This window comes from Crocuta crocuta, unplaced genomic scaffold, assembly GCF_008692635.1.
Source record: "Crocuta crocuta isolate KB4526 unplaced genomic scaffold, BGI_CrCroc_1.0 scaffold87, whole genome shotgun sequence".
NCBI classification, from domain to species: domain Eukaryota; kingdom Metazoa; phylum Chordata; class Mammalia; order Carnivora; family Hyaenidae; genus Crocuta; species Crocuta crocuta.
In genome coordinates, this window is record NW_027532166.1 from 2,703,348 (window position 1) to 2,716,375 (window position 13,028).

General features: G+C 38.5%; 1 protein-coding gene across 1 annotated transcript in view; it reads left to right on the plus strand.

Moving 5' to 3' along the window:
- Nucleotides 1-13,028, plus strand: part of ERC2 (ELKS/RAB6-interacting/CAST family member 2) — an 885,144-nt gene that overhangs the window by 424,571 nt on the left and 447,545 nt on the right. The window contains exon 11 of the mRNA XM_077776719.1: nt 965-976. Within this exon, the coding sequence (XP_077632845.1) occupies nt 965-976 (12 nt within the window). The remainder of the gene's footprint in view (nt 1-964; nt 977-13,028) is intronic.

The window sequence follows — 13,028 nt, forward strand, 5'->3', positions numbered from 1 at the left end:
AATAGTATGGAATGGTTGGGGTCCCATTGATAGATAACTGGTAACATATTTTCTCATCCACTTTGTTTTTTACAAAGAGCATTATATAGGTTAACAAAATGAATGTCCATTGTATGCTCCTGTGGTAGCCTGAAGATCATGACTTTTTTCCTTTAAATTTTTGCTCGGATCTGGGACTTTATTGTTTTGACTTATTAGAAGGGCATGTTAAATATTTTTGTACAAATAAATTATCAAGCATCTGGATATTTTCAGTGATGAAAATGATCCTCATTTTCATCACTGAAAAAATTACTCTCAGCTTTGGAAGTTGCTCTGTCCTTTTTTGGGAGGCTGATAGGAGGGCAGCACCTCACCTGAAGCCCTGCTCACAGTGTCTTTGATCATTGCTATAGGTGCAATGCTCTGTGAGCCTCGAAAATGGAAATCTTGGAACAGAAAGCTGAATTGTTCAACCCCTTTTGATTTCAAGGAGGAAGGAAGAATATCTTGTTATGGTTACTGGTTCAAATAAAATCTTTCTGACATCAGTGCTCACCACCAGTTCTAATACCTTAGTGACTTCCATGTCAGTTTATTAAATAGTAAAATTTTATATTCACAGAGATAGGAACTTTCCCAATGAATAAACCACCATAAAAGGGCAAATTCCAGCTCCTAGGTTGCTGGAGCACACCTCTGGTTCACACCAGTGCTTACAGTGATTATGTGTATAAGAGCAGATACTGGTTTCGTATGTATAATATTTAATTGAACAGCTTACAGTGTATGCCCAGAGCTTTTTGAGGTAATATCAGATAAAAGTTGCTTTACTGTCCTTCGTTTGGTTATAAAACCTGCTAATATAACATCTGTTGGCTGTATGTTTAAAACTAATGCATTTCCTTCCTTTTATTCTCTTTTGCTATCCCTTTTCCTTTCTGCTTATCCTCCAAATTGCTGCTTTCACCCTTGCTCCAATCAGCTTGACTCTCAGGTCAGTACTTTCAGTTTTTCTTCTAACTGCCTTTCCCCCCAAGCTCAATTTATTGCTTGCACTTGTTTAACAAACACGTTTCTGAATTGGTTTTCCTCTGGCCACCACATTTTCCCCCCATTTCATCCCATGCCTAGGGATGGTTTACTTTTATGAGAAAGCCTGTATAGGTGGGAAAGGGCAAAGAAGAAGATGGAAATAATCACTGTCGGATTATTTGATACATTTGATTCCTGGATTATACAATCAGTGAGAGGAATCAGAGTGAAAACTCCCTAGTCCATCTCTCCTGAGCAGCTCAGAAAATTGATTGCATGATGATAAAACATGTTGCAGTGGAAAAAACAAAATGCAGGATGCTAAATTTAACCCAGGAGAACAAAAGATTTGCCTGTGACGCAGCAACTCAAAAGCTAAATTTAATAGTGCAAACCACTCAGACATTTGCTTAATAAATCACTGTGTTTTGAAAGATTTACGATATTTTTTTAAAAAGTAACTTTTGAAAATTATCAGTGTGTTGGTAACATATTGTACACACATGTTATTTCCTGTCATTGTTTTGGTTTTTTACTTTTTAACTTCATTTTTATTAGCCATAAGACATACTTTAATTACCTAAGGCACAACATATGGAACCAAATGTAAAACTTGATTCCGTGTTGACTATGTACACCCTGATATTGAGAAGCAAAATGAACATTTTGTTTTAGAAATGCATCCCAGATTTGATTCCTCTAAGATAGGGGTCCAAGTTAGTAATTTGTTCTCCTTTAAGTCAAGCAAAACTTCTCTTTACAATAATACGCAGTAACATCTAGTGATTTCTTCAATCAATGAATTTACCAAAAGGTACTTATTGTACGTTTTGGGATACCAAGACTTGGAAAAAAAAAAAAGACTCAAATTGATAGCCGATGTAGTTGTTCTTTTGAGAGACAAGCGATACTATTTTCTTCTCTTTGTTCAGTGTCTGCACTACTTTATTCTGTCCACTGCTCATCACCTAAGCCACCAGACCTGTACATTTCTGCTAACAGAAAGTGATTTCAAAATGAGGCCTCCTGTCCACACGCCAGTTTTGTCCCACTGTCTGCTCCCAGTCCCTGTGGCTCATAGTCCTTGAAAATGAAACCACATCTCTGCTATTCCCACATACCATACTGGGTGTCCCACAGGAACTGCCTTGAACTTCATCACACTGAACAAAGCCCATTCTCATGAGTTCACCAGAGATTCAAATAGAGGTTAAAAGCGTGGTCCTCCAGAACTGCTCTCATCCAAAACCTAATGACAGTTAATTCACTTTCTGGTGCCTCTGTATGCAGAAACAGACATTATAATGAAAGTTGGAAAGGAGGAGCTTGTCCACATGGCATCCAAACTTTTCCTCCAAGTTTTGGATCCACTCATTTAATGAAGCTTTTAGCCTTTCTCCTTGCCTGTATTTTTTGTTTTCTTTATCCTTTTGCCTTCCCTCTGCTGCTCCTGTTCTGTGCCTGTTGATATTGAAGACCTTGAGACCAGGGACCCCTTTGTCTCTCATACCTCATGTTCCCTGCTGGGGCCTTCAGATGTTGTCCACAGGCATTCTGCTATGTCTTATATGTCAGGAACTGTATTGTGTACTATTTGGTTTTTTCATATTTCATGGTGAATGAACATGAACGCTGACTCTTAGAAGACAAGATGCAGGATTAGGGCTGGGAGAGGCCATGGGTGACGAGGGGTCTCTCTCCAGAGGGCTCGGTGTGTTGATTGGTTTTGGTAAAATGTTCAGGCCAGATCTGGTTGTTTGAATTATATGGTCAAATAAAGATTCAGATGATTTCAGTATCGTTTAACCTCTTACCCCATATGACCACACCGGAGAAAATGTACAATCATTGTAAACAATCTTGTTATATTTTTAGTGTAAGAGGAATTGGGCAGCTCTGCTGTCCTGGAAACAAAAATGTCTATAGGTCTTGGAAGTTTTCTTGAGCTTTGACAAGTTTCCAGAGTTAACTATGCTTTTTTTTTTTCCCTCCCAGCCACTTCCAAGTTTACCAGTTAAAATAAAATGAAATGTAACATTCTGGAGGGGAAGTGGGTGGGGGGATGGGTTAAATGGGGGATAGGTATTAAGGAGAGCACTTGTGATGAGCACTGGGTTTTGTAAGTGTGAATCACCAAATTCTGCACCTGAAACTAATATTACACTGTATGTTAACTAAATGGAGTTTAATAAAAACTTGTAAAAGGAAAAAATAGTTAAGGGAAAAAATGAAATGTAACAGTTGAATTAAATATACGATCTCTGGCCCCGGGGGATCTTTCTTTATATGGCTTACAAGTGAGATACATCTATTTGTGTATGTATGCATACATATATGTGTATATACACATAGCACATATATATTTTTAATGTGTGATCTTTCTTACAGTAGAAGTTGGTAGTCTGCCCTGTACCTCCCTACCTCCCAATCTGAAGTTTGAAAACGACTGTTAAGTCTTTTTTTCTGTGCTGTGGACTCCATGGGAAATCTTCCCCTCCAACTACTTTTTAAAATGGCCTCATTTCCTTTTCAAACTCTATAAAGGCTCTTCTGCTTAAATTCAGGTGGACAGATAATAAGTATCTGTTTTGGTAAAATGTAAATGTCCTCTTCCAAACCTGGTCAGATTCTCACTCCAGTAAACTCCCACTTCTGTCAAGAATCTCTTTACACACAAACCAGTGAGAAGCTGGAGAGATTTAACAGGATCTCCACATTGCACTCTGGGGGGGAGTTTATGTGAAGTTTGCTCATTTCTAGGAACTATTTGTGAGATTACCGTGTGACTTATGACAGATGACATTATCTAAATGTATGCAGCAATTGACCAAAAAAAGAAAAAAAAAGTATCCTTTGGGATTCACTTCAAAATCTTGCCAGAAAGTCAACCAAGTAAAACCAGAAGGCTCAAGGCTTTCCCGGGCTTTCCCAGCCTCCAGTTTGCTTTGGATCTTGAGTCAGCTGCTTCCTTCCTTGTGCCTCAGTATCCCTTCTTTGAGAGGAAGGAGCTGTGTTTGGAGTGGGTCTCCTGGGAGCCTCCCTGCACATGTTCTGCGGGGGTACTTTTGGTGATGGGCTGTGTGCATCTCCCTGGCAAGCAGGCTCCAGCTGATGGCTGGCGCCTGGCAGCAGGCGTGAGCTCATTGTTACAGAGTCACTTCAAACACTTCTACCAAAATAAACTCTTTGTGATGTTTCCCCAGAGCTTAGTACTGCACTCTCAATCTCTCATTCTTCTAGCAAAGGATGAAGTCATTGCTCCCAGACCTCAGAGGCCTGTTGCCCAAAGAAATAATGAAAAACAACTTGCTTAGAGCATCCCCTGCTGTCCTGCTGTTTGCTCTTCATTAGTTCTTACCCCATTCTCTCCACAAATACCTAGTGAGCAACTACTGTGTGTTAGGACTGGCATTATATGCTGGCCTGGCATTTCTAAAAAAAAGTAGCCGATGAAGTGGTGCCCCGGTGGCTTGGTCAGTTAACTTTCTGATTCTTGATATAGATTCAGGTGGTCATCTTGTGGTCATGAGATCAAGCTCCGCATTGGGCTCCATGCTGGGCATGGAGCCTGCTTGGGATTCTCTTTCTCCCTCTCTGCCCTTCCCCTCCTTATGCTCTCTCTTTCTCTCACTCTCAAAATAAATTTAAAAAAATTAGCTGATGAAAAACTGACCAAATCATTTAAAAAATGATGTATATTACATTCATTTTTATATTCATGATGCACATTGATAATAATCATAATAGAAATAACAGAAGTAGAAGTAGCAGCAGCAGTAACAATATTGGACATTAACTAAATGCCAGCACTGAATTAATAACTTTTTATGTAGTATTTACTCATAACAACTGTATGAGGTTGGAACTGTCTGTTCTTTCATGTTGGAGAAGAGGAAACTGGAACTCATAAAAGTTAAATATTTTGCTCAAGTTAAAACAAGGTAGAAAGAATTGGGAGTTTTCCCCCAAAAGCCAGTCCTTTCTGATTTACAAATGGAATCTTTTTCCACTTCTGTTCCAATTGCATTAAAATCGTTGAGAAGGCTGAAGTAGAGACACCCATGCAATTGTGTGGGATCCATGGTTTCCCAAATATGGGGTTCATAGAATAGACCACATGAAGCACTTTGGGGAAATACTGTCCTGTTTGCTTTGCAGACAGCCTCTCTCTTCACCCTGAGATTCATGCTTCCCTCCCCCTCCATCCCTTCCCCCTCCTTAAGCTGGTTTCTTCTTTAAAAATCCTGCCTCTTCATGACTGTTCATTGAAATCCTTCTGCATTGAGTCTGTGTGCTGGATGTTGGGAATATAGCAGTAAAACAGACATGACCCCTCCCCTCACTGAATTCAAAGACCAGCACTTCCTATAAGGAAGGATTTGGCTACTAAGAAAAATAGTTTGTCCCATTTATACTAATAACTGGAAAAACTGGGTTTCAGGTGTTTTTTAAAATTCCTTTTCCTGTTGGGGTTGAAGGGGTTATCCACAGGTCAGAAAATTATTTCCCTCTTTTAGCTGCCTTATACCAATGCTGACATTTCTGGTGAAGTGTCAGAAAATTTTATGCCCAAGCAGAACTGGTAGAAAGCCAGAAATCAGTTGATTTTGCTTTGGGTGCAAATATTTTATTGGGGATGGAAAAAGTTGTTTTCCCTGATTTACAGCTCCTGCAAACATAAAGTGGGTTCTATATTTGGAAATGTTTTTGAACCTTTGAGGTGTAGCCAGGGGTTGGTTCTTGCACCTTTCCAACCTGGCCTTGATAGGACTTGCCATGGCTAATGTTTTGCTGAGCCAGCTCCAATTTGTAGAGCTAAGGCTTTATGCTCTGTATTATTTTTACTTTTTAGCTTTTGCTTGAGTGGCTGCTCTGGCTCTCTATCTGTATCCCCTAGAATATGAAGAAGATTGTAGGCACACAATCTGCATTGTAGTTGAAATGCTTTGTGCTGCAGTGTGTTTCTGAGGTTCCTTGGAGATGAGTGAGTAAAACCATTTTGCATTTGCAGACCTGTTAAAACAGTGACAACAACAGCAAAATCAAGGGATAGTCCTAGGTAGGCTGGTGAGTCTTGACCCCAGAAGAAGAGATGCCAAATTGGTAGGGTTAACTATTCCTTTGTGGTTTTTCAAAACCTTTTCCCCCTTCCCCACCCATTCTGTCCCTACTCCTGGCTTTCTGTTGGTACTACCATATGGATGAATATCAGCAAATAGTAAATCTCTCGAGATATGTTAGCCTTTTCTGTAAATGTTGAGAAGGGGAAGGAATTTTAAAAAAATAGTTTCTCAGTATTATTATAAATCACTTTCTAGAAAAATAATATCTATTTCCTTTATATGGCTTTTCTTATGAAATGTGAATTCTATCACTTCATTACCCACAATACCAGCTCAAGTTGTAGGAAAACCTATCCAACTAGTGACTGGGACTCTCTTCCATATTGGGTAAAGGTACTTGGAATTTTCACACTGCGTAATTTCACATTTTTGTGAAGTCTGTGTTTTGGAGGGACCTATTTAAAAATGAGTGGGTACTGTAAATGTTTCTCTGAACAAAATGCCTTGTTGTTAATATTCCCAACAAAGGTTTTGGAAGTTTCTTTGTAAGGAACTCTTACAATTTTAATATTTGCTGCTCTTTTTCATTTTACTCTAAATTCAATGAATACTATACAGGTGAAGATTAATTACAATATCAACCTAAATAAATATGAAAAATAGAATAGGAAGACAGAAATTGGCTTATTTTTCTTTGAGTGCAACTATTTTATTGAGGATGGGGAAAAAGGTTTTTTTGTTTCTAATTTACAGCTCCTACAAAAATAAAGTGAACTGTGTAGAATTGCTTTTATAGAAAAATAATTAATTCTAGAAATTATATAGCAAGTCAGAGAATGGAAGGAAATTCCCCTTGAAGAATCTCTTGTTGCCTTTTTTCTTTTCTTCCCCAAGAGCAGTGAGACTTATGTTTTAACTTTAGCTTGCCTAGTGACCTTCTCTCCCAGGTTTTTGCTAGTTGGTAACATTGTTAATATAAGCATTATTCTTATTGGTATAAACAGAACTGAGTTTACAGTGATTTATGCTTTGCAATAATTTTTTCAATGAAAGTTGAAAAGTGTAAAAAAAAAAAAAAAGAAAGTTGAAAAGTGTGTGATCCTCACCATGTGTGGACAAATTACACTATTTCTTGTGAGACCCCACATGTAATTGTGAAGACACACAGTGAACATAAGCAACTCTTGAGACACTTTAATGTGTGGCAGGAGCAGAGCTTCAAGCAGAGAATTGCTTTGCAAAATTTTACTTCAGGTCTTGGGAAAATCTCTTTAGAAAGTTTTGAGAACAAAACCATTACCTTTCCCAGATGGGAATGTGAAGTAATGGAATAGTCTCTTGCTGGCCTTTGGTATTGGCTCACTGGAATATTCCCATGGCTGGACAGATCTTGATGTGATGTGTGAGTTGAAGTGTAAGAGTGGTTTTAAATTTAACTTCAGAGCCCTCTGCTATTTAATCATATGTCAGTTTGATGGTTCCAAGGACAGCGTGATATGTTGCTCACAGATAATTACCGTGGAGAAAATGAGTTGGTTATAATAATGAATAGCTGAAGAATCTTCTGATAACCTGTGATGAGTGGGCCTTGGTGAGAAACACTCACTGGGCAATTGGCACATAGGTGTCCTATCACTCTCGTGAGTGTGGGTGCTCTCTGCCACCTAAACATGCAAAGCAGGGGCTTTTTAGGGATTCCTGAACAGATAAAGAAGCGCTGCTCTTGGATTTCGGGTGTGTCATCCATCCCAGTCCTGCTACTACTGTATATTAGTATTTCACTTGTAATCCAAGTTATTCAAACTACTGTCTATTGTCAGAATGTTACATGTAGAAAATTAAACTCCATCTTAAGAAATAGCATCCTCATTGCTGTGGCATGTTGAACACACACTCATATGTCTCTCAGCCTATCCCTGGGTATTTAGAATGGAGACAGTGCATTATACTTATCCCTCAGGAGCTTGTGGTCAGAATGCATGCTGAGCATGGAGCACAGTCTGGCACACAGCAGATGTTCATTAAGTGGTGATGGTTGTGATGAAGGTTTTCATGACAAGCATAGCAGGTGGGAGTAGGGAGTTCATGCAAGAGAGAAGTGGGAGGTGATATGACCAGGCAGCCTCCTTGGCTTTCCTAGTTATAGAGAATTCAGTTTCTAGAATGAAAGGCTTAAGGTTGGAAACAACCTTGCCCTGCTCAATGCTTTTTTTTTTTTTTTCCCCTGAGGGATGTGAGTAAGTAAACCTAGAAAATTCATCTTATGTTCATTTAAAAGTAATCTTTGTCTTACATAAGGATGTATTTTAGACTTTTCTAGAACAAAATAGCTAGGATTCAGATATAGCTTTTCCATATCTATGCATAAAAGGACCTTACATTGAATTTAGAGGCTACGTACCCACGTGTGTTCTTTCATCCATTTATTTCCTATATTCATTAACTTACTCTTTTTCATCAAATAGTAATTGTAAGTATGCTCTGTACCAGACACTTTGTTGTAACTTGAACTGTTCATAGAAGCAACATCTAGAAAGATAGAAGCAAATTGATAGGGTTTATAGAATGATATTTATGCAAGTGGTATAATGGAATACACATTGTTTTGTATCTTGATTTTCTTTTTTTTTTAAACAAAATGTCTTTGAGATTTTTCTATATTCATACACAAAAGCTCTTCATTCCTTTTAACCTTTGTGTACTGTTCCATTGTACCAGTCTCCTCCTGAGGACTTTTAGGTTGTTTCAAATTTGTCCCCACTCATATAGACTTCTATAATTAATAACTTTGAATAGGCTTAATTTCATATGCGTATGAATATGTCTGTAGGATAAATTCCTAGATGTGGAATTGCTAGGACAATACATTTCTAATTTTGCTAGTAGCCTTCTATAGAGACTAAACCATTATAGTCTTATCTTCAATACAAAAGAGAGCCTATTTCCCCATTAACTCTATCAATGCAGTGTGGTTTTCATGCTTTTTATTTTTGTCAATATAGAAGGAGAACAATGGCATTTAAATGTAGTTTTCATTTGCTTTTATTGCTTTTTTTTACAGGTGAAGATTGGGTATCTTTAATATTTTTCTAATTTGTCATATTCTTTTTAAAATTTATTTTTAGAAGTTCTTTGTACATTAGAAAAATTACCCATTTGTCTGATTTGAGTTTTAAATGCTCCCTCTTGTCAAATTGTTTTTTTCTTTTGTGTTAATGGTGGTTTTTGCTATACAGAAATTTTGAAAAATTATTTTCATTGTGGGGATGAGCATTGGGTGTTATATGGAAACCAACTTGACAATAAACTATTATAAAAAAAGAAAATTAAAGTCTATTTTTCCACAAGTCAGGGCAAATATAATTTAAAAAGTTATTTTTTTGTAGTAAAACATGTTCAGTGTTTTCTGTTATATCTTCCAAATTTTGTATCATAAGAACAGTTCTGTTTTTTATGGAGATTGTTTTTATGGTTTGATTTTCTGCACTTAGTCTTTGAACCATCTGGAACTTATCTTACTATAAGGTATGAAGTATGCATATAACTACTTTTTTCTATGTCAGGTGAAGTTTAAATGTCACTTCCTCTGTTTGCCTTTCACTGGAGCTAGCCTAGCCCACGTTAGGTTTGTCTCTTATAAATTCATGTAACTTCCCACTAGAGCATGAAGCACAGCCTTAATTCTTTCTCAACATCTATCCTCTAGTCTAGAGTGGAACTTCCATCTGGAAAGGACCTGTCTTATGCACCCAGTGCCTGTAAGATGGACATTTAATAAATATTTGTAGAATGAATTAATAGTGTGAATTATAAAGAGCTGAAATTATGAGGGGATAGAAATTATGAGTAATTCCACAGGTGGAATGTGAGCCATTGAAGCTTACGAAGAGGGGAACCAAGTCAACAGGGTGGTGGAAGATTAGATAGCTGTCGCTATTTGGGGCAATAAAACAGCCCTGTGTTTAGAGTCGCTTTGGATCCAAGATGTTTTTCTCATACCCTTCTCTGTGAGACCCAGAAGGAATCTCTCTCTTTTTTCTTCTTGGGAACCCTAATTTTTCAGCTTCCCCTGGATTCAGTGAAACCTGCTTACCTGATTGAGATCCCTGCCTGACATTGCAGGATGTAGGAACGGGTGTGGAAATATGGCAGAAGCTAAGAACAAAAAGGTTTTGTACAGCCTGTGTTTTAGATGCTTTGGGATAGTTAGGCAGCTCTGTCTAGTAGGCAGATTGGATTGAAAATCTGGAATTGGGCAAAGAGACGTTCCCTGTGGCAGAGTATGCCAAATTTAATAAGAATGTCATGGGCATTCAGAGGATGGAGGGGACAGGGAATATTCTATGAATGTGATGGTATTTGTTTGCACTGGATCAGAAACATGGAAGGAATTTTATCAGACGTAGCATTAGGTGGAGAGCATGACCAAAGGCAACAGAGGTGAGACAGTACAATGCTTAGAAGAGAGGATAGGGGCCTCTGTAGCTTAAGCTCTGGAATGGGGGAGGAGTAAGCAGTAAGGGTGTGCCAGGACAGGGAGAGCCTTGAGTGCTTGGCTCAAGATTTTGAACTTTTTGAGTCTGGGAATAGCAGGCAAGAGTGTCCTCCAGAACGAATATAGCATCTTAGTGCTGGAGGGCTAGGCAGTAGCCCAAGCTAGAAGGAACAATGATATTGATATAAAGTGGTAGCCCTAGAGGTGAAGAGAGAGGAACAGGCTTAAGATATGCAAGGATAATTAATAAAATAAGCAAACAGATAAAACACACAAATTAGCAGCTTGTATATCAGTCCTTTAGTTTTTAGAAGAAACTAACAAATTAACAAGACCCAGCAAGGCAGGAAAACAAATAAACAAAACCTATATACTCTTATAGCAGGAGGAAAATAAAAGTGTTGTGGCAAATACTTTGCTCAAGCAGTCTGTAGTTGGTATTGTTGCTATTATTGTAGCAGAGAAAACAAGATTTAATTGAGTACTTACTTGTCCCTATGCATGATGTTATATTCTTTAGACCTGATCACACATTTTCTTTATAGCAACTCCAAGACAGTATTGGAGTTGGTCCCATTTGAGATGAGGACAGCCTGGCTCAGAAAAGTTAAGTAACTTGCCCATTGTCACACAGCTGTTAATTAGTGGAGTTAGGATTCAAACTCAGCTGTTCTGACTCCAGAACCCAGAATCAAGCACTGCATTCTGTTCTGCAGAGAGAAGTTTTGAGCTAGGATAAATTGGTTTGGCTTAAGAACTCCCGATACTGTAGGGACTACTCTTTAATGTGCTTCTTTTGGGGTGGAAAACTGTTTATGTAACATAAAGGATTCCAACCATTGATGAAAACCTCTTATAATGGAAGTTGAGAAGCTGTTTGTGTTGGCAGTTTTAGCAGCTTTTTTTTTTTTTTTTTGAGCTGTTGGTCTGAGTCTTCACTCTCTCTTGAGCAGGAATGTGGAATTCCTCTTTTTGGAGTGAGTTTGAGTGGGTTTGGTGAGTGGGCCTCCATGGAGGCACAGTGCCTTTGTAGGCTAGTCATTAGCTTTGGATGGGCTTCAAGAAACATGGACGGCAGAACTGGCGGAAGACCTCAGGCCATCCATCCTCCTGCCTGCTTAAGACAGTTCCTGGTGGGGGAATACTGGGGAAGCGGCCAAGAGAAAAGATGTATTTCCAGGAGGGGTTTTCTGCTTCTTCCAGGAATCATTCTTGGGACAGTTCTTCATGGCCCCACACAGTGTGATCAGAGAATCCCAGCAGCATAAAAGCTGAAAAGAAATGAAAGCCCCCCCCCCTTTTTTTTTTTTGGTGATGAATGATGAATTGTCTTTCAGGGAAAAAAAAAAGAAAAAACAGCACAAACAATACAACTCCCTAATAGAGAGATGGTCTTCTCTGTAGTACAATGTCTGTATCTGCCTTGATCTTATCTGAGGTATGGAGGAGGGTTGGCAGCACATAATAAAGGCTGAAAATTCAGACCCATGCACTACTTCCCTTGTCCAGGAAGTCATCATACTGTGGAATCATTTCTTCCTAATCGTTATGAGTAGGTCCAAGGCTAGGTATCAGGCCATCAAAATGTAGTGTTTTCTTCCTGCAGAGCTTGGGTGGGTTTTTTGTTTCATTATAAACTTTTAAACTTTGAAGCTTTAATAACTTCATCTGTGTGCCTGATAGAAAGGATCTGTGTTAGCTTCTCAGTTCTTAGAGCTGTTGGGGAGAGTAGGATTTCTTATCTGTTTGTTGTTTGTCACTTTTTTGGGTTTGCCTTCTCATCTCTCATAGACACTTTACTTTTGTTCAGTCCTTTAAAATGAAGATGTTTGGGGTAGAATGATTAACATAACTTTCCTCAACTGCTCAACATTTTAAGTGTTATTTGTAGGTTGTTTTTATCAATCAGCACACTTCTGTAAAGTTTAAAAGCACACAAGACCTTTCTAAAGACCCTATATTTATATGTATACACACATACACATATATACACACACATATTATATACATGTTAATGTTTATTTTTGAGAAGGGGGAGGGGCAGAGAGAGGGGGAGACACAGAATCTAAAGCAGGCTCCAGGCTCTGAGCTGTTAACACAGAGCCTGACGTGGGGCTCGATCTCATAAGCTATGAGATCATGACCTGAGCTGAAGTCAGAGGCTTAACTGACTGAGCCACCCAGACGCTCCAAAAGACCCTACATTTTTAACATAATTTGGAGGAAAGAGAATTCTAAATGCCTTCCTTAGAACACTTTGCTGATGTTCACTAAGCACTTTCTGTGGGCCAGGCTCTATGCAGAAAACACTGGTGTGAAATGTTTTTTCTACTCCCCACAACAACCCTGTAATAAGGGGAGTATTAATTTGCAATGGGAAGATGAGTAAACTGAGGCTTAGTGAGGTTGTATGTAACCTTCTCAACATTACTATGTATTTGAACCCAGGTTTTCTC